Source organism: Macrobrachium rosenbergii, chromosome 27 (assembly GCF_040412425.1).
Source record: "Macrobrachium rosenbergii isolate ZJJX-2024 chromosome 27, ASM4041242v1, whole genome shotgun sequence".
NCBI classification, from domain to species: domain Eukaryota; kingdom Metazoa; phylum Arthropoda; class Malacostraca; order Decapoda; family Palaemonidae; genus Macrobrachium; species Macrobrachium rosenbergii.
The window spans coordinates 5,152,045-5,177,447 of record NC_089767.1 but is presented as its reverse complement, the minus strand read 5'-3'; the positions used below and the strand labels follow the sequence as shown (position 1 = coordinate 5,177,447).

General features: G+C 40.6%; 3 protein-coding genes across 6 annotated transcripts in view; 1 reads left to right on the top strand and 2 right to left on the bottom strand.

The window, feature by feature from the left end:
- bchs (WD repeat and FYVE domain containing 3 bchs) overlaps window positions 1-25,403 on the top strand; it is a 388,664-nt gene that overhangs the window by 165,134 nt on the left and 198,127 nt on the right. For 3 of the 4 annotated variants that reach the window (XM_067128778.1, XM_067128779.1, XM_067128776.1), the window contains exons 1-2: window positions 5,689-5,896; window positions 23,818-24,038. In XM_067128778.1, coding sequence (XP_066984879.1) covers window positions 23,823-24,038 — 216 coding nt within the window. In that variant the 5' untranslated portion in view covers window positions 5,689-5,896; window positions 23,818-23,822. Of the gene's footprint in view, window positions 1-5,688; window positions 5,897-23,817; window positions 24,039-25,403 lie in introns of those variants that run through there. The other variant, XM_067128777.1, reaches the window with a different exon arrangement.
- On the bottom strand, window positions 12,390-14,005 carry LOC136853235 (uncharacterized). Its single transcript, XM_067128612.1, has 3 exons — window positions 13,795-14,005; window positions 13,259-13,627; window positions 12,390-12,949 (listed from the first exon to the last, which is right to left on the bottom strand). Exons 1-3 carry the CDS (start codon window positions 14,003-14,005, stop codon window positions 12,390-12,392), a joined length of 1,140 nt encoding a protein of 379 aa, XP_066984713.1.
- On the bottom strand, window positions 16,377-16,835 carry LOC136853234 (uncharacterized). The gene has a single exon (XM_067128610.1). It carries the CDS (start codon window positions 16,833-16,835, stop codon window positions 16,377-16,379), a length of 459 nt encoding a protein of 152 aa, XP_066984711.1.

The following is a 25,403-nucleotide window of genomic DNA, read 5'->3' as shown; positions in this document are numbered from 1 at the left end:
TCGCCCAACGAAGAGCTTGTTAGTCCTGGAAAGCTCATAACTTTCCCTGGATAAATATCTCCACTAGATACCATCCAGTTTGATTGAGGTCCTGTTAGTAATTGTATTAAGGCGCAGAACAATTGTGTAAGTGATAAAGTTAATTTATCTGACCTCGAGATGGATTAGTTCAGGAGATTTAAAAGGCTGTATGGAGGCAGAGCCATGCTGGAAGTAAGAACTTCTGAGAAAGTGAGAAGAAGGATAGTGGTGACAGACAACAGAATCCGGTTCCCTAAGAAATGCATAGCAGATCCGGTTCCCTAAGAAATGCATAGCAGATCCGGTTCCCTAAGAAATGCATAGCAGATCCGGTTCCCTAAGAAATGCATAGCAGATCCGGTTCCCTAAGAAATGCATAGCAGACTGCGTGGCACCGAAATCGCTGGATAAGATAAGAGAGGGAGACACACATGAACATCCATTTCCTGTTTTTGTAGACGAGATCTTGCAGGAAGGCATAAGGAAGAAAAAGATCGAATTGGAAGAATTAAGGATGAAGAACAGAAAACTCAGAAGAGAACTGACGGAGAAATACGGAGGCACCAGTTTAGACAACATTTTCAAAGGAATCAACTTCATGAGGCTCCCATCGTAAATGTATAGAACGCCAGTCTGAATCATGAACAGTGGCGCCTCATAGCGGTCGGAGGTAACAGTTAGCATTCACTTGGGGTTTTCTAGGTAGAATACTCTCCTTTAAATTGCCAGTTACATAGCATATGAATTGCTTATCATACTGAAGTGAGATAACATCATTCAAGTGCCACATAAAAAGCTGTATCGTAATTTAATTTGATAATAACTTCTTTGATTATTGGGAAGCAGAAATACTAACTGTACTGCCTTGGGTCTTCCTTACTGCAAAGCTTCCATCTGGCAAGAGATATCAATAGCACATGATTTAAAATGGCGGCGAGTGTAAGTACATATTAGCAGTTTGAAAGGTCTCTGGCTCTAATTTCTGGCCAATCATACTCCTAGTAGTGGTAGTAAGGGATTTTCCTACGAACGGTTCTTCTCTGGAAGCAAACACTAATGATGTTTATTTTGAACTGAAAGTGATGAATTCTGTCTATCTAAGTGAGATGACTGGAGACTTGTGATTTGCCTTGTTCTTGTCGTGTCTTTCCTTTCCTTACCTTTCTTTTCTGTACCTTCTGTTGTTCCATCAACCATAGGCTGCTACACACACACACACACGCACACACACACACTGCCCAAGAGAGTAGACACCATGTAATCTTGGTCAACTTTGCCAGCCTGGAAAACTCTTAGGTAAAACTTCTAAGAAAATCATATCTGGCATGATTGTAACAAATTAATTAAAGTGTGTTCTTTAAAAAAAACTAAGCGTCCATGTAAAATGAATGTATTTAAGTAAATTTCCAGATTCTTGCTTTAAAAGAAAGTTCTTGCTTAATCTCAGACTGTACCTTCTGTAGTCGAAGTTCTAACCAACCCTCATCCAGACTCGCCCGACTCTTATCGGTTTCCTCCTCGATGATGGTCTCACTCAGGCATCTCCCTTCTTCAGCGACAGCTGCTGCTGCTTCCTTCACTTTCCTCTTATTATTGCCAGTCGAGATGTTTGCATGAAGAGTCTTCAGTTCGCCGCTGATATCGACCTTGTGGTTCATGCGATTAACTGCCTCTTTGATTTAATATGATGTGTCTGCCTCTAACTTTCAGTTCCACCCTGAACAGATGATCTCTGGTCTCTTGTCGTAGTGATGCTTCTGGCGTCCCTATACCTCATACTAACTCTCTCTCTCTCTCTCTCTCTCTCTCTCTGGCTGGTCTACACATTTCTTCCAGGTGATTTTCCAGCTCCAACATCTGTGGCGTTCCTGAGGGCCGGGGGGGGGGGGGTGGCTGTTTGAACTCGCCCCCCGGGCCCCAAAGTGATGGGGCCCCAAAATGCGAAATTTAACCATTGCGCTATGACAGGACAAGGTAAATTTCTGAAATTTGCATTTGCAAGTGCCTTTAAAATGATCCTACAATTATTCATATTCTAAAAATTCCCCCCCCCCCCAACACGCCCGCTGTTTTGGCTCGCTTCGCTCGCCTCCCACCCCATAAGAGGGGCCCCAAATGGGACTGTGCCCTCGGGCCCCAAAATGTCTAGGAACGCCCCTGTCCAACATGTATTGGTAGGTGTCGTGTACTTCAGCCTCATAGTCTCTGGTATATGAGTCCTTGAGAATCTGCATTGGTGATTTCACTGTCCTTCTCACAATCCTTTGGTCCCTCCTGACACATCTCCTCCAGCATAGGTTGCAGCGCACTGTTAACCCTTTCGCAAAATCCATTACATCTTTTGTTATACACCATGAACAGTTGCTTTGTATGCACCAGACGGCTCACTTTCATCATCTCTGAAGTAAACTGGGTACCTATATCACTGAGCATTTCCTTAGGGAATCCCTTCCTGGTGAAAACCTCAAGTAATGCCCTGGCTACACACTTGGTTTCTATTTTAGAGTGTGCCACTGCTTCTGGGTACCTCATAGCAAAGTCTACCTTTCCAGTAATGGTGATATCGGTCCAGTCAGGTATACCACACTCTCTTGAGTGATGCCTCCATTAATGGCACCTTCCTAGTGGTATTTTGCTGGTAAGGCTCTTCAGGATAGTCTGTAGGCAATGTCATAAGACCTGCAAAATTTGGTGGTGTCTACAACAACTTCCGGCCAATGGAAAGTGCTTGCTAAAAGGTGAACAGCCTTCTTAGCTCCAAGATGGCCACCAACAATGAACTCATGGGCCAGCTTCATTATTTGGGTATGGTACATCTCTGGCGTTAGCATTTGCTGAGCTTCCCTAGTCATCATGCTCTAGAGAACACTATATAATATGCCTTTAATAACATTTAACTTAAAGGTTCCTTCACCCTCGGTCTTGTATTCTGCATCAGTCCTGGTTTTAGCCCACTGCTTGGCTAGACTGGGATCTTCTGCTGATCTGCTTTTAGATGCTCTGTTTCTGTGCGTAGGATACTAGAAGCTAATGCCAGAGGCTTGATGCTGCATTTCTCTTGCCGTATTTGGCTGCATCTGCTGTTGTCTCTCTACCAGCCTTTTCCAGATCCATCCTTACATCACTTTCCTCTTGCCTGTCCTTTGGTCATCTGTCTCTACAGCTTTCTAAGAATAAGGTCCTAAATAAAGCTATACAGTTACAAAAACTGTAGTTCTCTTACACAGTATGGAGTGTTCATGTAAATCTTGGCAACTGGATATCCACGGCTACTCCTATCAGTAAAAGCACAGACCCACTTCTTATCAGTCATTTTGTTCTGAGTTACCTTTGTACAACCTGTGTCTCGCACCCCAGTTACTTTCTCCTTGCCTGATAACCTTCACTAACTGGTAGATTTGGTAACTCTTTCTCTGCTCCTCAGATCCGCTTGCTCCTGCCACAACACGGAGTTCAGCTCCATCTGCCAGCTTCGGCCTACCATCTTCGACAACCTTCCAACGGAGGTGTGTCGACATCTTCACAAATCATGGTGAACGGATAATTGCCCTAGCAAGAAAACTTGTTTTGTGAGTCTTTATTGTGCCATGAATTATTATTTCAGCTGGTTCCACATCTTACAGTCTAGCAAAGTACCTAGTGGATAGTCTTGAACCATTGTCAGGTACCATCTCTGAAGCTAATATAAGAACTAAAATGTTGACTTGATGAATAAACTAAATAGTATACGGATTAATAGTGCGTCCAGGCTTGTGGGTTTTGATATGGTATCATTTACTCATAAAGGTCCTCATTGACGATCTGCTGGAGTTTTTATCGCATTAATTGGAAAACAGACAGATGGATATACCATTCTCCAAGATCACACTAATTGGACTAATGACGTTATGTGTAAAAGGATGTAAATTTGAATTCAGTGGGAAAGTTTACTAACAAAGTTTTGGTGTGGCAATGGACTGCCCTTTATCTCTGGTGTTAAGGAATTTGTGTATAGAATTTTTAAAGCAACATATAAAACAAAATCCTTCCGCGTAATGTAGCATGATTCAGATACGTTGATATAATTTGTATATGGTCAGGGAACTTAAATGTAAATAACTTTTTTGACAAGATAAGTGAATTAGTAAATTCACTATGGAAATGGCAAAGGGTAGGTACGTACCTTTTTGGATTGCCTAATATATAGGATACTAATGTGTTGAAATACAGTGTTCACAGAAAACCTACTAATATTTCTGCCTAATGTGCATTTTTATTCTGGTCAAAGCAACAAAGTTAAGAAATCAGTGTTCACATCTATGTTTTCAAGAGCATTATGTATAATGTAGTCTTGAATATATTGATGAGAAATAGGTAAGATTATGAATACTGGCAAGAAATTTAAGTATCCTGACTGTATCAAAACAAAAGAGAAACATACATAAAAAAAGTTTGCTTGTGCTACCATATAAAATAATGAAAAGAAAGATATCCCCATCTTCTTAAGAATTGTGAAGTTGGTGTAGCATCTCAGAACAATAATAAAGGACGCGTATATCAAATTCCATGTAAATCTTGTGACATCTTCCAACATTGGTCAAACTGGAAAAACACTGAAAAATAGAACACCATAAAAAATGTGTAAGATATGCGAAGGTGAACAGTGGAATTTTTGCACGTTAGTGAAAACAATCATACAATCAACTTGGGAGGGGCAAAAAAAAAAAAAAAAAAAGCTTATTCCAATAATGCATTGGAAACGAACATCATTGAGTCTAATTTTTATAGAAGAAAGTTTCGGTCATAACATGAATATCAGTCAAGGCATGTGTGAACTTGATCCTATAGCTTTAGAAGAAACTTGTAAGGAAGATAAAGGATTGTCGTATTTGTAAACATAGTACCGGACCCTAGCACTGATGAGTTTTGTATGTTTTGTCTGTATCGCTCCCTTAGAAGCTAAATTGTACTTTCTACCTCTGTGTATCAGTTCTTCGGTAATAGCTTAGGAAAAAAGTCGAAACCGGTTAGGACCCATATCCAGTCTTTTTTTTTTTTTTTTACCTGTGGCGATGTGTGGCAAACAAATCACGCGTTAATGTGATTATAGTCGCACACACATACACACACACACATGCACACATTATATATATATATAATATATATATATATATATATATATATATATATATATATATATATATATATATATATATATATATATATATATATATATATATATATACACACACACACACAGTATATAGGCCTACGTGTGTTTGCCTGTAGACAGTAATTAAAAAGATGAGATGTAATCATGAATATGAACGTTCGCATTGACATATACCCCACACATTATATATATATATATATATATATATATATATATATATATACACACATACTGTCTGACAATTGTAAAAAAGGCGAGGTTATATATATATATACTGTAAGACAATGTAAAAAGGCGAGGTACAATCATGAATACGAGCGGTCACATATACTGTATATATACAGTATATACCTATCTTTATTAACTCTCACTCCTCTTATTCATACCAACATCTCATCTTTATCGCAACGTAGGTGCTACTGGAAGTTAATGGAACCAACAGAAGAAAAGTCCACACCACTCGGTCACCCAGACCCCGTCCGACCTCGAAGCGAAGTAATCAAGAAGAAGAAGAAGCTTCAGCAGCAGAATCAGCCTGGGACGTCGTCTGCGCTTGGCGGAGTTCACTTGAGGTCGGCGCAAGTCAAGTCGACGACCACAACAACAAACTGACGACGCTCGTCCTGTCAGTCAACATCTAGAAAACACTTCGATCATGATATCTCTAACATGTGATATCATAGCCTCTTCGCCATACTCATAGCTTGTGGCCGCTTTCCGAAGGTGAGCTGAGCCAGCGTCGGGCCCTTCGAGGGGCGCCTTCCCTCTCTCCTGCCGCAGATAGGGGACCCAGAGTATTGATGTGGGCGTAGGTACAATTATTTCGCTCCGTTTTCTGGCCTCGGTCATCGCGTCCCAGTTCCTGCAGTCCGGTGGTTCGTGTGGCGTGGCCGCGGTCGGAATGGCCTCCAGTTTCTGAGCGCCGTTCGTCGTTTTTCGGGCCGTGTGCTGGTGGGCCAGGCTACGCAGCCGTAGGGTAGGCTGGGACTCGGCTGTCAAATGGACGTCAGTCGGAGCGGGGGCGCGTTGACGGGGCGCCCCGTCCTGACTGAGGTGAACTGGTGTCTAGCTTGTGATGTTCGGTGTTGTTTCGTTTCTATGTCGTGACTCGGTTTTGTGCGAGTCCTCTTAAGTAGGTGTGTTAAGTACCTTGAGAAAATACCCCCCCCCCCAAATCGGTAGAACTTTAGTATGACTCCAGACACCTCATTACCTTGGAAATCGACTTTTCATCTACCATTTTGGTTGCTTATCAAGATTATACAGCCATTTTTGGGAGGTCAACTGTAATAACCTGTAATTAACCCCAGAACTGACATGTTATTGTATGCTGGCCGTCCAGGAATGCTGTCGTGCGTGCGCGGTGTTATAGGGGAGCTTTTGGTAGAAAGTGGAGTTTCCTTCATTTGGGGTCCTTGGGGGGTGGGGCTTTTCGGCTGAGTAACACGGCATACTAGGTTAGGTTAGGTTAGGGTACTTCAGGTTTTTATAGTTCCTCTTATAATGGGTTTCCTTAATCAATCCCTTCTTGAACATATGGCTCCCATATGTCTTGCGTATGTACGGGACCATTCCAGGGTGGCCGTCATGACAATAACACATCTGTTTGCTCTCGCCATGTTTCACCTCACCAAAACCCCATTCTCAAAGGGTTCCTGTTAGAGATGTGAGGGTAATGGTAATTGACCGCCAATAAAGAACACAACCTCCTTCATCCGCAACCCTAAAAGTATAGGAAAACAATCTACAACGTAATAGCCGTGCGGAGTTGTTGTATAGTTTTACCCTAAAATCTATTGCAAATTTATTTTTAACAAGATGTTTCCAGTTTTTTGTTTCAACATTCAATCCCACTAAACACAGCACTCGTGGGAGTTGCAGTGGCGTTAAAGTAAAAATGACAATAGTATTCTCCCAAGTAGGACACTCTGAATGTAGGCTGTGAAAATTTTATTAGGCTAGATCCCTGTGGTAGGCTGTGCTTGGCTGAGCTAGGCAAATAGGCCTTTTCAGAGTTAGCCAACATAAAATTCTATCTGATTAGGTCGTGCCAGTTGTGGGATGTAGCTTTTGATAAATTAACCCATGGATTGGTAAGCTATGACACGGAAGAACAGGCTGTCCAGACGAGGGGTGAATGGAGTTTCTCTGAAAATAAACAAGGATGGTGATTACAAGGCTTTACTTGAATGGGAGTCATTTTTATGGTTATTGAAATACAGTCCTTGGGTAGTTTACAGAACGATGGGACGACCTCAGAAATGAAGCTTAGTCCATTGTCTCCGATGTTTAGTGCTACTTGGCGGGGTCCATGAGGGAGGCACCCTAAGTTAGGTTAGGAAGGTAAGGTCTGGTTAGGTCAGGACATGGCATTCAAGGAAAGGTTGGGTTTGTTTTCATCTTTGGAACCTCTACCCGCCGTTCTACACGTGCCACCAGTTCTTTGAAGTAGTGTTATATAGGTCATACTGACTTGAGAAAGGAATATTAGTGTCACCTCAACTTGACGGCTTTCATTACTTAATGGATTCACCCATGTATGATAGGGTTATTGCACAGTAGACTGAGGCTGTCTTGTTTGTGCCAGTGAGGGTGGAAGGTGAATGAATGAACGAACACACTTATATTGACTGACATTTTCCTGACTTTGTCTGTGAGGGTGGATAGTGGACACACACACACACACACACATGACCAAAGCTTTTCTCTTTGTGCATCATGTTAAGAAACATTATGCTTTTGCTGTGGGCCCATATCTCTCTCTCTCTCTCTCTCTCTCTCTCTCTCTCTCTCTCTCTCTCTCTCTCTCTCTCTCTCTCTCTCTCTCTGCATTTTTTAATACTGTACAAGTAATACAATAATTTGTTGTTACACATTTTTAAATATGTGTGCATGTGTACAGGGTATACAAACATTTATGCTTCATGTTAGGATAAATTACACTTTTAGAATGTTTGCTTTAGGTAACCTTTCAGAAATTTTAATGGTAGTGTAATTATGGTAGTAATAACATTTAGGATGACATAATATTAATTTTTCATCAAAAATTCATTATCATTTTGGTGGCAACACAATTTTGGATTACATACAACAGTTCAGTCATACGAATGATAGTTATCATACATTATCGTATTGTTGTTAGAGGTTGTTTGTGATTGGCGATGAAGCGTAAACAAAACAATTGTTTCACTTTTAGGCGATATGTGTAGGAAAAGCATGATACTGTAAAGAATTGGCTTTGTTTTTTCATTTATTTTGAATTTCTAAGGATACAGTAAGTTAAACAGGATTTGTAATACTGTAACATCATCTTTACATAACCAATATTTCATAAGATACCTGTTGTTGTTTCAAAAGCTAGCCTATACACAGATAGTTTTTTAATTTAGTAGTCATCTTATACTGTAGATATGAGATAAATTCATGAAAATTTGCTATAATTTTTGACCTCGTCTTATCCAAAGGTCTTTACACGGAAATATATCTGTACAGTACACAGTGTTGCTCTGCAAAAAAAGGGAATTAGTGAGAATTGTAGATATACGGGCCATAGAAAAATCTGCGAATTGGTCAAAGTTCCCGTGTAAGAGTGAAAGATATGTTCCACAAAAATCGGCGACAACGTGAAGCCCGAAAAAGTGGGGGTCCACTCTACTGGTTAGGATAGGCTATTAAATATATACTTCATACTGGATTGCATTAGGCTATAAGCTGTTAGAGTTAGCCTTGGGATACCGTATTGTGTAGGTGGTTGTTACTTAGCAAATTTCTGTACTTAGCAGAAGGGCTGTTCATTAAGTTGAGGTGACACTTATTTATTCAGTATATTCATCAGTTGTCCAGGGAAAATAAAAAAGTATAATAAAACAGACCTTATAAAAGTATTTGCAGTATTAATTTACTTGAATACCAATACTTGATGCAGTCGACCCCCGCCTATACGTGGTTCTGGATCCGCAGACTCACTGGTTTGCGGATTTCTCTGTGGAACATGTATACACATTATTTGCATAAAATTCGCCTATTTGCGGTATTTTTCACAGAAATATTCACTAATTCTGTATTTTCATATTTTCATAACTAAATGGACTTTTTGTGATAAAACTATTGAAATACTTGGGTACAGGCAGTCCCTGGTTATGGGGGGGCTTTCATTCCGACGACATGACGATAAGTGAAAATCGCCGATTTTCGGTTATCGGTGACTGTTAAGTATGTATATCGGCACCAATACACAACTATTGGTGCTGAAACCAAGCCGGCCAATAACCAGGGACTTCCTGTGTAAGCATTATTAGATGATTTTTTTGGTGTTTGGGCTATCAAAATAGGTAGTTCTAAGCTTTTTCCGGGGGGTTTTAAGTGTTCGCGGATTTCAGCTATTTGACGGGGATGTTGTGGTACACATCCCCCATGAATACCAGGGGCCAGCTGTATTGGAGTTCCTATGCTATACAGTATTTGTAAGTGTTATTAATTTGCTATGCAGAATATAAAAATTTTAGGTAAAATTTAATGTTACTGAGATATTTACCATCTTTTACTTTGTTTCAACTTTCATCCCCTTGAGGCTGGTACCAAATGCGGCCCTCATGTGAGTTTGGTTGGTATTAAAGTAAAAATGTACAGCATTTGCTGATGAGAGTAAAATGTAGATTGATTAATTTTTTGTTCATTTTTCTTTCTGTCTTTAAATCTTCAGCTGAAAACCATTATGAACAAAGTTAACAGACTGTAAACCCAAGAGGCTCCAAAGGGAATCAACCTGCAAAAAGAGAAGAGTTTTAAGGAAAGTGAATAGATTAATAAATATGGGGGAATAGAAAATAAAACCCGTGCACATAAAATCCAGGAGACATCAGCAAAGAGCAGGGATTGGAGATCAGAAGATTCCACAGCTACACTGGCTGAACTATTCTACATTTTAGTTGCAACCAAAATGAAACTCCCAGCAAACTGAGTACAGAGTAGTAAACTTGTTAGAAAATGACACTGTTTGCAGCAGCAGCAGCCTGTCCAGTGAGCAAAGACAGCTAGGTTAGATAAAGACAAATGTAGAGGATGTCATAATAATACATTTTATGCAAGGAACATAATGAACTCACTTTAAGAGTTGGCTAAGTAAACTTGACTGATGATATAACTCTGTCCAAGAGTTTGATATGAGAGTCAGCACCCAAGGACCACAGTGCAGAATAGTACTCCAGCCGAGGAAGAAGAAGAGAGCTGAAACACATATTTAACAGCTTCTTCCCAAATTATTCTGAAACATTTTTGCAAGATACCAACCTTTTGAGAAACTGGAAGCAGTATTATGTATATGCTTCTCAAAAGGCAATTTCTTAACAAAAGTTATGCGGAAAATCGTAAGAGAGTCACTGACATTTAAAACTACCATTTAAATGTAAATCGTGATGCAAAGGCAAAAGTGACATGGATCGACTATCACTCTTTGAGTGTTAGAAGGGTTAATCTTCATTCCCCAAAGCCTGTTCTGTGGGAATATGTTCCAGATTTACATTCAAGGATTTTGCAACCTCAGACCTAAGGCAGGGAGAAGGAACAACATCAACAAGAGTAGCAGCGTTGGCATATGCGATGAGTTTGTTTGCAGAACCATCAAAACATACCCTTTGGGTTCTACCAATTAGAAATTAATTTAGAATATTAATCGAAGATCCACCAATTCCCAGTGATTTTAGCATGTTGGTAAGTGCTTTTGGATTTACTGTACATGTTTAAAGGCTGGCCACTGGCCCCTGGGTCACATTAGAGCACATACCCTTTCTCCTGTGACCTCTTCTAGTTCAGTGTATACCAAGCATTGGGAACTTCACAGGTAAGAATACTCCGGCGTGAACCCTTTTTTATATGTGGACATCCTCGGTATGGGATACATTGTCTGCTACCTTTTGTTCTAATTGTATCCCACAGTCGGGTGAGGGGCAGTAGATCAGACCGGTGCATCTTCCTCTATTCAGGCTCTTTCAGAATAAGTAGTGCATTTCAGATCATAAGTGTTATCGTATAGCCTAAACAATTTGAAATGTACTAATCTAATCGTAGCCTGAGTCTACTACAACACCCAGGTTACTTCACTTATATACTATTCTGTATTGCACTTAAAACACTACATTGCATTGTGTATATTAATCTAGACATAAGTGATATAAACTTACTGTTATTTCAAATGGTGCATTTAATAATCCTAGCTTGAATTAGAATCAGATTGGCATGAGCACAATCTCTACTTTGTAACCCTTATCCAAAGCACACCTCAAGAAATTCTCCTTACATTTAGATATGCATATCTCCTGAAGGAAATATCCCTAAATGAGCTTTAAGATGAAAGGGAATACATAAGTGGACTTGGAGGCACTGACAACTATGGCTGCATTCCCTTTTCATGAGTCCCTATTAGATCTACACTGCACCAAGGCTGTGACAAGACTGCCAGTCACAACCGTCGCCGACCAACACCAAATGTTGGACTCACTGCCGGACAAACAACCAATGCCGGTTGTTAAGCACTATTACACTTATACTTATAATTAAATACATTAAACAGCTAAAACAATGCTTTTCCTTACTTAAATACAAGCACAACAAAACATATCTTTCTTCTACATAATACGCATTTCCACTTTTTATAAATATAGAAAGAATACATAAAACTATACCACAAACTTGCGGAAAAGTACAGCCTCTCTTGTCGAAGTTTAGACATACTCCCCCGCAAGAAAAACTTATGTCTAAATTATTTACAATAGTCCTCTTCTTATCAATGCCTTTCTGGCTTCTGCAGCTATTTGAGCAGTCCTTCTGCTTGGGCGGGTGCTTGACTGAATGTCATCTGTCGCAGGATTAATTTCCCTTATCTCCTGCCGAAGGGATATAACGTAATTACAAGTCTCACGAGCTGGCTATGGGCCGTTCTTAGAGTAGCCACTCTTGGGACCTTGTCTCGCCCCACGTGTAACTTGATCACTTGGCCCAACTTCCACTTGCTCCTTGGCCCCTCATCATGAATGAGGACTACTTCCCCTATCCTGGGCCAAGAGTCATGCACCATTCCTACTCGATGGGTCTCTCTTAACGTTGTTAAATACTCCCTCTCCCATCTTTTCCACAAGTCGTCGCACAACTTGGATACATACAGGAATCCTTTCTCGGTGAACTCTCTCCATCCATAGGTAGGGTCACCAGAGATCTCTCCCTAATTTACTACTTCTCTTGGGAAGGACTTAAGCTTTCTTCCAAGAATCAGATGGTTAGGAGTTATAATTTCCAATTGATTCAGATCCGCAGGCATATAACTTATTGGTCTGTCATTGATAATTCCTTCCAGCTCCACAAGCACACAGGTCAGTTCCTCAAAACTGAGTAAGGCTTGGCCTACAATCTTTTTTAGGCATGACTTAAGAAGTCCTATCAGCCTTTCCCAAATAGCACCAAACCACAGTGCCCTTGCTTGAGTGAACTCCCAGTTACACTTGATATCTAACAGATGTTCCTTTACCGTGGGATTTTCCGATGTGGTCTTAAGGTATTCTGATGCCGCTACAAACGTGATGGCGTTGTCACTCAACATGAGCGCTGGGAAACCTCTTCTGCTGCAGAATTTTCTAGAACTCATGAGGAACGAGTCACAGGACTGGTTATCAACTTGCTCCACATGTAATCTTTCGGTTATCGGGCTCTTAAATAAGATGATGTAAGCCTTGTCAGGACTCTGTCCTTTTCCCTTAATCCTTAATGCGGCGGTGTAGTCGATGCCTGTGGTATTAAAAGGTTGCTTACATTGCACCCTCAACTCAGGTAATGGAGGAACTATATTGGGCCTATACGGCCTCTCCTGCATTCTACAAATAACACAGTGGTATAATATACTGTAATCTTAGTTAGTTGCCTTATCTGTGGGATATAGAGCTCCTGTCTGACATTCGCCACAGTTGCATTTACACCCATATGAGCTTTAGCATCACGATGTTCTTTAGTAATCACCCAGGTAACGTAGCAACTCTTTGGCAACAGCATAGGAAACTTAGCAGGTTCGGGTAACTGCGTGTTCTAGTTTACCCTTACACCTTATTACCCTGTTGTCCAGGTAAAGATTCAACTGGTGTACGAGAGCTAGCTGTGGTTTTCTTACCCCCTTCATCAAACTCTCATATTCCTCTTGGAAAAATTCCCTTTGTATGATGGCAATAGTCTTATTCTTTAACTCTTGGAGTTCTTCCAAGGTCAGTTCGCCATGCCTCTTCATATTGGTTGAACTCCTACAATTATTCAAAAATCGTAGGGTCCACGCTGTGGTCCTATAGACCTTTTTAACCTTGCAGAATCTCTCCCAATTCAGCAAGTGAGTATTGTCATTCAGGTTGTCCCGTACAGTATTGAACAAAATGTTCTCTTCCCTACCCTGCACAAGTGATCCACCAACACATGACCTCTCTATTGGCCAAGAGGAATTTTTTTAACCAAGGGGGTCCCTCCCACCAGAAAGGACTATCCAAGACCATTTCTGTCATTTTCCCACGTGTCAACCAGTCACTGGTATTATCATTTGTAGACACATAGGACAAGACCGCCTCTGGAATTAGAGAGTTTATTTCATGTACTCTTATTTTTCACAAATGCAGGGAGAACACTTTTTGATACTAGCCAACTTAGGGCAACTTTACTGTCTGACCAAACAAACAGTTCCACAAACTCATCCTTCTCAAAGGATTCTTTAATAAATTTGGCCATTCTTGCTGGTAGCAACAATGCCATCAACTCAAGTTTTGGAACAGTTAATTCTTTAATGGGTGCTACTCTTGCCTTTGTCATCATTAAATAAGAGTTTTCTTTCTTAACACTATCGGCTACACAACCACATGCTAACTCTCTGGCATCGCAAAACGTGCAAAGAGTCCCCCTTTCCTAGGAAGGGAAATATCGAGACATTTTTCCAAGTCTTCGGAAACTTAACCCATTGTTTCTGTAATGGGTCTGGGAGTTGTTCATCCCAATCCAGTTGTTGCTTCTACAAATTTTGCAGGTATATCCTTGCCCTAATAGTAACAGGTAGAAGTACTCCTAATGGATCGTAAATCCATGCAACAGTTATCAACACTTCTCTCTTAGTCTGGCTGGACTTATTTATCTTAGTCGGATATAATGTCAAGGTATCTTTTTCTTTGTCCCAGTTCAGACCTACGACCGTGTTAGTTGTTTGTTCACTGGCACTAATCCCATATGCTCTAGCAGTAGTTTGTAATGAGTCATTATTACTCGTCCATTCTTGCAGATATAAATGTGCCTGTGCAAATATCTTATTTGCTTCAAAGAAAAAATTCACCAGTTCATTATCATCATTGCTAGTGAACTGCAAGTTATCCACATATAGTCCTCTTTTTATCCTTTCTACATCACCTTCTACCATAGCCAGGTGTTTCTTAATCGTTGCATTCAGCAGGAAGAGAGAACATGTAGCTCCATATAAAACAACTCAAAACCTATACACTAACAATTTACTATTAGGGTCTGTTGGATCTTCCAACCATAAAAACCTAGTATAGTTTCTATCTTCTTCCCTGAGTTGCACCATTAAAAATGCTTTCTTTATGTCGTTAATACAGGCAAATGATTTTGTTTTAAACTGCAGCAGAACTCGGAGCATGTCAGCTGTTATATGTGGTCCCATCCACAAACAATCATTCAAGCTTGACCCACTTTTTCCCTGTCTGACTGATCAGTCAAGTACTATCCTAATAGTGGTTGTTGCACAGTCCTTTTTAACACCATGATGTGCCAAGAAATGACAGTCTTCCTCTGTTTTAAAATATTCCACTCTCTCTATGACTCTCCTATCCTCCTGATCCTTCAGGATTTTCTGGTAGTGTTCTAGATACCGAGTGTCCTTCTGAAACTTGACACACTGTTGTTTTAATCTGTTCAAAGCCACCCCAAAGTTGGAAGTTAATCTCCTTTTATTGCCTTTCCAAGGCAACACCACAACATACTGTTTGTCAATTTCAAAATAAGTTATAGTACTCTCAGAGTTCTCCAATACTTTCCATTCCTGTTCCGTTGTTTCACTGCAGTCAATACCTAAATGATCTCAGCTCCTTAAAGTTTCAAGATTTTACCTTGGATCCTTTAAATGAGTAGCCCCTTCGGCCTTAATTATGTTGTCAGTTTTCACTGCCAGTTTAAAAATGGAAACATGAGTCTCTTTGGTGGGAGGAGAACTACATGTTCCGGTTACCATGTAACCAGATAAGGTTGGTAGCAGTACTAAATTTTCAAATTTCCAATACCCTGGATGTAAAATGTTGTACACATTGTCAACCCCTATTAACAATTCTATAGGCAATTGTTTCTCTATGGGTAGATCAAAATCTTTATCAGCCAAGCTGATTTTCGTTCTACACAGCGACCTTAAGCTCTTCTTAAAGTTGAATTTCTTTGTATATTCAGGTAGCTCGTCTACCACTATACAGTCCATATTTATTAATCTACCCCGGTGAGGTACAGCAATGTTCACCATTTCATATTCTTTAACCGGTGTAGAAGTTAAGTAACCTCTCAGTGATATATTTTCAACTCCCTCAAGAGGAGATTTCTTTATAAATGATCTCTTAGCACAGGTATCCAAAAACCCTCTCTTTCGCACAATGCGACCTCTTTTACCCTGTAGGGTTGTTGTGGCTGTAGGTAAGATCGACTTCCTAGTCGTCATATTTCCCTGTCCGGTATTCGTCAAAGAGAGTGTTCCAACTTGTACCCCGCCTACCTTAGATTTATTTGGTTGGTTTCGATTGCATACAGCACTATGATGTCTAACAGTGCAGCCATTGTTACGACCTTGCCTGTCAAAGTCGGAACTGAAGTGCTTATTGGATGCGCATATGAAACACAAATCCAGAGTTCTGAGGAGTTCTGAGTCATTCAATCTTTCCTCCTCTGGCTACATAGGATTTACCGTGTCCATATATGATTGCGTCCACAAAGTGCACATTCTCTAACCTGGTTTACATTGGCTTTATTCATATTTCCTTTAGGTCTTACCAATGTGTTTTTTGGCCTCACAGATTGCCCTTGTTCTACTGCAAAAGCAGATATTGTTATTAATGTATTAGCTTTTACTGGTTCAGTCTGTGGAAAAGCCCTCAAATTTTGTATTTCCTCTTCAAGATATTTTTTAAAGGTGTCAAATTTAAACCAATCTTCCTACACTACTAGGTAGTTTGGTGTAGAGCAAGATGGTATACAATTCACTCACTTCCAGCTGTTCACTTTTCAATGATCTTATGCAGCATTCAAATTGCGCTCTAAAACCTTGTAGCGATTCTGCATCTGCCTTGGGAGTCTCAGTTTGGAAGAATTTTCTGACTAAACACAACTTGCTTTCGTCCTTTCTGCCATAGGTCTCTTTTAACAAGTTCACTGCTTGTAAATATTTATCACCTTCTAATTTAAAACCAGATATCAGTTCCAGAGCCTCATCTTCCAATAGGCCCTTCAAATAAGAAAACTTCTGTATTTTCTCAAAATCAGTACATTGGTGTGCTGATACTTTGTAAAGTTCCCAAAATGAATTCCATTCCGATACATCACCATCGAAATGTTTGAGGTCTAATTTAGGTAACTTTACACTAGCTTTTACAGGCAACATAGTGCACTAGGTTCACCCCTTACAGCTAGAAGACTCGTGATGGAGGAGTTCAGTCTATGAATTTCAGTGCCTACGTTTAGGCTAAGTTCAGCTTGATTCATAATTTGGTCAGGTTGTCCTCCAGGATCCATTAGGTCCAATATTTCATTATCCAATTCCTGGATTTTCTGCAAATATTCCTTCAAGGAATCTCTCAGTGAAGAAATACTATTGATATCACCTGCATCAGTAGTGGTTTCAACCTTTTTTGAACAGTTAGTTATCACAGACTTAACCCCCTCTTTAATTCTTCCAGGTCAGACATCTTAGCCTATAATTTACCAACACCAAATATATAAATTCTTAATACTAAAAGAGTGTACAAACCCAGTTCCAAAAATATATATATACTGCATTAGCAGATATATAATATTGAAAAGTTGGCCACACCTATTGCAAATTAATCAATGGTAGATCACTACCACTTATATTATATATATGTGCCCTGATTACACATACATATATACAATATACAACATAGGGTTTTATTTAAAATTAAATTTCACTCAAGTATCTCAAAACTTACCATAAACTTCAGAAAATAATAATTTTGTATTATTTTCTCTCCATTACCTTACAATTTACAAGGAAGAAGGACAAAATGATCAATTTATGAAGTGGAAATGCATCAACCAACATTCGCCTAGCCTAACTTAACCTAATTTCTGGGTTGGCGTGAGCACAACCTGGTATATATTTACCAATCCTGACTGAAAGCGCAAAGATCTGCTGCTTCACATCAGTGACATCCCAGCATCTCATAACTATCACATTGAAAATGCACTCTGTCACCGGCAAAGTCTCTTTCTACAAACTGATTGAAAATAAAAGTTATTTCTCGGCTTCTTTTCAATAATTGGTTTAGTAGATTTTTTGCGCTCGATATCTATCCCTAGGGATGTTTCTAGGATCGTAACGAATCTCTGTACTAACCACCAAAACCTTACAGTTATAGATACCATCTACTCTCTCTACTAGTCCTAAAATCTTAGTTTTTACCTTATTCACCAATTCTGGATCATCATCTTTTATGCCAATATCGTTTCCTCCAATGTACAGGATAACAGTATCTGTGGCAAATGGTGTCAATTTGGCCACTAGTACAGGATCCAGTAGGTTATCGCACACTGCTCCTGATTTCCCAAAAGTGCGACAATACAGGGGCTGTTTTAGTCTCTCATCACTTGTACTTCAGCACCCTGTCATAAAATGACTTGGATGTTTTACTTGAGAATGTCCTACTACAGCAACCTTTCGCTCTATGCAAAATACTTCTGGATAGGCCATAGCCATTTTCTCAACTTTGTCCAAAGAACAATGTTCTCAAAATAAGAAGGAAGGTTAAAATCTCACCGAGTTACTATCAAAAAGCCAGGCTTCAGTTAGGCCAGGCGATGATTGACTGAGTTAATCCTACTAATCCATTTCAGGCTAGGCTAACACGCGACTGGTGTAATTCCAGCCTACCTGGCAACAAGGGTGCGCGAATTTCTTCATACATATGTAAATTTTTAAGGCTTTTGGTGGTAAGAATCTCCAAAAATATTAGTGAACGGGGAAGTGAGTAAGTTATTGCCAAATTCCGACTAATTCTAAAACGGCCACCACCATCAGCCGGTCACGTCTTTATCTTTATCGCCAAGCATCACAATAATCCTTAAAATTTCATAAACTAACTATACAGATCACTGCTATAACAACCAATCAATACGATCCTGGTCACGGCGCCAATTTATTCCGACTCGTACAGAAGAAGTAGAGCATTTCAAATCGTACGTGTTATCGTATAGCCTAAGTGATTTGAAATATGCTAACCTAATCATAGCCTAAGTCTTATACTGCGACACCCAGGTTACTTCACTATTAATCTAAGACATGGGTGTATAAACTTCCTTTTATTTCAAGTAGTACATTTAACAGTCCTAGCTTGAATTAGAATCAGATTGGCATGAGCATAATCTCTACTTCGTAACCCTCTTCCAAAGCACACCTCAAGAAATTCTCCTTACATTTAGATATGCATATCTCCTCAAGGAAATCTCCCTAAATAAACTTTAAGATGAAAGGGAATACTTAAGTGGACTTGGAGGCACTGACAACTATGGCTGCATTCCCTTTTCTTGAGCCCCTGCACCAAGGCTGTGACGAGACTGCCTGTCACAACCATTGACGACCAACACCAAATGTTCGACTAACTACCGGACAAACAACCGATGCCGGTAGTTGAGCACTATTACACGTATACTTACAATTAAATTCTGTACACGAAACAACCAAAACAATGCTTTTCATTACTAAATACAAACACAACAAAACATAATATCTTTCTTCTACATAATATGTATTTCCACTTTACATAAATTTAGAAAGAATGCATAAAACTATATCACAACTAGTGGGAAAGTACAATCTCTCTTATCAAAGTTTCGACATCCTCTCTCAAGAGGAAGGACCCAGGAAATGACACTCCTTATCTGCAGTGGGACTGTTTAGCAGTTCAAATCTCTTTTCTTAATGCTAATGACATCCCCATAGGTAATCATAGGGGTGTCCACCTTGGTTTCACCCTTGAACCTCTCACAGGGTGTATGCTTGACGCATTACCTAGATGACTGGTTAGTTCCTACATAGTCGCTAAGGAACAGAGAACACCCACTTCCATTTTGTCATGCCCTTGGGATTATGGCTGTGGAGGATGAAGGAAATATCCAACTTTGGAGGTGGAAGCATCTGAGGTGAGCAAAACTGTTCTATGCTTCCATTAGCATGGACAGTTCTACCAAGGAAGAGAAGTCCATGCCTTTCAGTCAGAAGACCTGTCCCAAAGCAGAACAAGTAGATTTACCACAGAGACTGAGAGGAGCTTGTCTTGATGGAGGTAGTGCAAGTTCAGCTGAAAAGGAGCTTCACTCCAAAAAAGACCCCATCTGTGACATCAATTGGAGAAGATGGTCCAGTTCTCTGGTACATGTTATTAAGGCTACCTCAAAACATGAGGCTGGCAAAGAAGAGTGGTCCAAAGGGGAATCTCAGGGTGCCTCAGTCAGAGGAATTAGCAGATTGGGGTACCACTCAGCATGGAAACATTAAAAAACTATCAGAGGTATCTGATGAGATCTGACTTCTAAATTATGATAAACTGGGACTCCTGATGTGCACTTGCACAGTAGCTCATGGGTGATCATCCATAGTTTTTACTTCGGTTTCGACTGACCATATTGAAGTTTACTGGGATGTGGGCCATGATTTTGAGCAATTATGAGTGAACCATGAAGTGTTATGCAGTGTTATTCTCTTTCTTGGAAGAGGATCCAGTTCTTGCTTTGGAGAATGTTTTAGGACTTGAGGCATCTTCTTCTTCATAACCCCTGCAGGCAGAGTCGGCATGGAGGGTTGTTGTGCTCATTGTGACCGTCAAGATCTTGGGGAAGTATCCACTGCCCCTTTGCTAAGCCCATCTCAGTGATAGAGGCTACTCTAGTATGTTCTCAGGATGGCTGTGGTAGCTGTTTGCATTTGATGTCTTGGATCAGGTTAACAGTATGATCTGAGGATCAGAAAGTTTCCTGCTGTTCACCAGATCAAGTAAGCTACTTTCCCACTGTTGACAAGTCAGAGGAGGTTCTGTATTCTGCAAGATGCATAGGCTAGGTTGCTTTTGTCTGTGCTTTGTTTGGTCAGTAGAGTGGATCAGTCTTGGGTTCCTCTTTATGCTATGTAAAGAGTTTGCCCACAAAAAAGAGGCACTCTGGTATCCTGGAAACCTTGATCTAAGTTGGAGCCTCCTCCAAGTCCTGGATGATGAAGGGAACTGCAGCCACGTCCCTCCAGCTCCAACTAAGACAGGAGGTTGAAGGGAAGGGGACAGTGAGGTTGCAGTCTCCCTTTCCAGCAACCGTGAGTAGGGTGATGCCTGTCATACTATTTGGCAAGGTGGCAGAGAGGGAGGGGAGTGCCTTGCCTTGGGTTGTTACAGACTATATACCTTTCAGGGACTGACATTGCCCCCATCACGTTTACTGCCTCTGTTCCTGACCATCTCTCCAGGATCTCCAGAAATTCTGACCTTGTCAGCAGAGGTGATGGGGATCATGGAGAATTCACTGAAAGTTGTAGACAATCTCTTTCCAGGCTTTTATAGTTGTCTTTTCCTGGTGGAGAAGGTTATTGGCAGCTGGAGACCAGTCACTTCTCTCTCCTTGAACAAGTTCGTTTCCCAGAATAGGTTCAAGTTGGAAATAACACATTCCTTGTTGGATTCCATCAGAGAGGGTGATATCATGCCAGTAGATATGAAGGATCCATTCATCAGTCCTCCATGAAGTACCTCCACTTTGTTTGCAAACAGTTCAGAGCTGTGCTGTAGATTAACATCAGCCCCCAGGTGTTCAATCAAGTTTTCACCCGTGTGTTGGCTGGGTCCCCATTTTCAAGTTATGCTTGCTGTGTTACCCAGATGATATGCTAATTCTGGCATCCTCTGAGGTGCAATTGCTCTGGAACAGAAAGCACTGCCACTTACTGTGTTGCAACTTGGGGATCATAACAGACTGGGAGAATCTGAGCTCTTGCATAAGCGGCGGGCAGTGTGCTTTTGCATGCTGATAGATAAGGCAGCAGTGAAAGGTTTTCCATATGACTCTTGCTTTTGCTGGTTCAGGGAAGTTACAGTGCAGATCCTGTCATGGCAGAAACAGCGAACTCAGCTATTGTTTTTAGAGACGCTCTTTCTGCACAGGTGCCTCAACCTACGCTTCCTTCAGTGGCATCTGAAACAACATTGGTCAGCCTCAAGTGACCCTCCTGCAGTGCTGCTAGTCCTGCAAGTAATCTGGGTTTGTGTGATGGGTCACTCCGTGGTGTTGATGAGCGACAACACGACTGTAATGGCTTGGTAAACAAACGGGTTATGATTTCCCTTCATCCCTGTCATTTGGTGAAGTAGGTGCATAAGTGGGCAGTTTGCTTTGCCATTGAGCTGTTAGGTGGGTATACTACTCTGAAAAGGAGTGTTTTGGTAGACCAGCTCACCAAACAGGGATAGGTATATGGGAAAGATTGATCCCTGCTTTCCTATGTGAGGAAAGGGTTTTTGATCTTTGGCAAACTGTTGATCTGTGTCTGCCTCACAGTTATAGGAAGCTCATGGAGTTATGCTCTTTCATTCCAGATCCCCAGCTACTCTGAGGAAAACCCAGTAGCCTCCTGTCATTCCGATTTACCAAGTTATCAACCTAGTGCTTGTCGATCCAGGTCTCAGGTAATTTTTGTAACTCCACATACACCCCATGTTTAGTGGTATCCCAGTCTGCTAGCTCTTCTAGTTGAGGCACTCAGAGACTCCCTTTGGCCCACTCTTCTGTTTTGTGTCTCTCTGATTAGAGTTATTTTGCAGCAGATCCTGGACTAATCGTCCAAATTTGTGTAGATGTGTCTTAGATGGGGAGTCTCCCTGATTAGAGTTACTTTACAGCTTAATCATCCACATTTGTCTAGACAAGCTCTGTAGTCACTGCAGTAAAGCCTACTGCTCTGCCTTAAGCCAGATCTTCAGAATAAAGGGCATGGACTTCTTGTCCTTGGTAGATTTGTCCATGCTCATAAGAGCTATGAACAGCCTTGCCCACCTCATTATCCTCTGACTTGGTAGTGGAATGTGACTCTCCACAGCCTAACTCAGGCAAAAAAAGTTAGGATAGGCCTTACTGAAGTGTGTTGTCAAGTTCCACAGCCTTTTTGTATCTTACTCTTTCTCTTGGGGACTCAGGATTCCTCCTGTTCTCATTCATGAGTTTGTGGCAAACTCAGACCACTCATTTTTCGACGATACTTGAGAATCTCTTGGTCTCCTCCCTCTGAGAATTTGAGTGGGAAGCTGGAAAAGATGCTTATATACCATCCGTAGCCATTTGCGGAACATTTTGGTTCACGGTTAATGAGGGCAGATGTTGGGTGGCACCAGACTACTTTTTTATTTCAATCTACCCCGGGACTGCCACCCACAAGTCATTGGACCCTTCTCCTTTGGATCTGTGGTGGCAAAATGGCAGGTTGTGTAATTTACAAGCTCCTCTCAGACTAAAAGAGTATCTCGTCACAAGAATTCGGAGGGTATAATTTTGGAGGTTATATTGGTGAACAGCTGGCTCCCTCTCCTTGCTTCCTTTCTTCCTTACTGTACAAGGCAGCAGTCGGGATGAGTATGTGCTGGACAGGCCACAGTGGTAGGCTTCACAATCAGGCATCATATCTTGGTGCTTAAGCTCATAAGGTGTCTCCCCCTCTGCTCTCCCTGTTAACAAGGGGGTTGGTGGTAAAGCTATTGTCTGAAACCATCAAAGATACGAGCTGCCTTCTGACCTGTGCTACCGTATGTACCTGGTTTTCCAAACTTTACTTAGAGGGAGAGGTCAGATACATTGCACTCTGACCTTATCAGTCATGCATCCGATGTCAGACTGCATAGGAGTTTCATGATTGTGACCAAAAGCATGGTATTTCCGGATTTTTCGAAATACTAACAAGCAGTGCAACATAGCGCTTATATGCATAATATTAAATTATAGGTAGTTATTGAGCTCTTATGATTATGGTATCTTTGTTTGTGCAAGATAGGAACAACCTTAAGAATATCTGTGAAAAGATGCCCATATATGATATTTGAAAGGTTGTAAATTAGCATCAGTTGAGGCCATAAAATATAGCAGGACAATCCAGTGATATACCCAAAGTACCTGTTGCATATTGTACAGGGAATAATGTCCTGCTTATAGAGGTGACATACGGTATTGTGTATCTGCTCGTTTTCTGGAATTGCCTTAATTGCATCACTAGAAGTGTTTTAGTATCTCAAATTGTAGAGATCTCATATAGTTATTGTACCAGCTTTATCAACTTTTTTGTCAATGAGAAAAAAATAAATTCCTTGTTAACTCTTCCACAGGACAAATGAACATCATGCGTAAATGGTGGGGGTCTGGGGGCCGGATGGGCAGTGTAGGAGACTGCGGGGATCCTGTGAATTCACAGGCAGCCCAGAAGCATCTAGCCTTGGGTCTCATGCACTTGAAGAAACTGTTCAGTGAATATTCATACCCCACTCATCCGTTGTCTGAGCCTGAAAAAGAGGATAAACTGTATAATATGCTCCCACTTTTCTGTAAGGTAAGTTATGATAACTGCTTCATCTTTAATACTTTAAAATTCAGTTTAATCTAAATGTATGGCCTGTGACTAAATAGTTGATAATTTAAATGAGATATAACTTGCTATTGTGTTAGTACTAATGAAGGAAGTGGGGAGAGAAGTGTCATACCTAAGGCAAGGAGAGAGTTGCTCAAATTAGCTTGACATTTTGTACATACAGTGGTATTGCACTCGCAGGTTTTGTAGACCATGGGTCACAGATAGGAAACTTAAGTCATTGAAACTTATTAGATAGTGTGTTGTACCACAGCAAGCAAAAAACTTTAATGACTTTTATTTTATTTGTAATTTACTTGTAATAATAGTACAGCGATCCTGTTCAAACCCTTTCATATTCATTTTTAAGAAATAAGAAGAATATGGGGATTTATTTACAGCATTTCTCAAGTATGCCTTGTGTTTATTATTATGTTGCTTGATGTAGGCCCAGTTATGCCAAGTAGGGCATTTTTCTGTACCCACTCACACACTGATTAGAGTGGCATACTCTTTACACATTCTTTCTCTACACATTAAACAACAATGAAGTTAGTATACTTTTCTTTTTTCGATCCTTGTCACAGTTCCTACCCTGTGGATTATAAACTCAACATGACTTAATGACCAGTGAACAGCTGGTCTTAAGCCAGAGAAAATTGAGTGGGTTAAGTTCATCAGCCAGGCCATACTGAACTCGTAAAAAGAATAACAGTTCCAAAGGTGAATGCATCCTCAAAATAAAATGGCCCCCATACTTGGCAACCTTCAAGTTGGCAGTGGGTGAGAAGAATCTCTAGGGAAGGTAAAAGAAACGAAAACCCATTAAAGATGGGCATTGTAATGTGAGAACAGTGGCAGAAAAAGCAGGGAAATGGTGGAAATGCTGAAAAGAAGAAACCTGACATAAGATTGGTGATGCAGAGAAATAAAAATTTGGATGGAGTGACAGTGAGACGACAAAATGGAGTAGATATACTGGCCAAGGATGAAATGGTTGAAGATGTGAGAAACCTCGGCAAGTAAATGAAAATAATTAAGATTAAGATGGTACTGGATGGGTCGTTCCAATCCAGCAACCTTGGGACATGGCTATTGCTGGACTAAAGAAAATGCCACACTACAGAAATTTATCTTTAAGACCCATAAGGGGACCCCATGTGTGACCGTATGCCTATCCGACTTACTTATTGCTGGGTTCCCAAAGGTAGAACCAAATTTAGAACTGGACAGAATACAACTGTTAACCCACAACAAGCTATGGTAATGGTGCTTAACAGCCATCACAGCAACGTACATTTCAGATCTTATTACAAACCATTATTTTTTCCTATTTTTAAATCCAAC

Excerpts from the sequence above, each read along its gene's own strand:
- LOC136853234 (XM_067128610.1), bottom strand. The coding sequence starts at position 16,835 with ATGTTGCCTGTAAAAGCTAGTGTAAAGTTACCTAAATTAGACCTCAAA.
- LOC136853235 (XM_067128612.1), bottom strand. The coding sequence starts at position 14,005 with ATGACAAAGGCAAGAGTAGCACCCATTAAAGAATTAACTGTTCCAAAA. Across the intron at positions 13,628-13,794 it reads TGCATTTGTGAAAAATAAGA|AGAGGTCATGTGTTGGTGGA; the intron begins GTACATGAAATA and ends CTTGGCCAATAG. Across the intron at positions 12,950-13,258 it reads GGACAACAGGGTAATAAGGT|GCATCGACTACACCGCCGCA; the intron begins GTAAGGGTAAAC and ends TTAATACCACAG.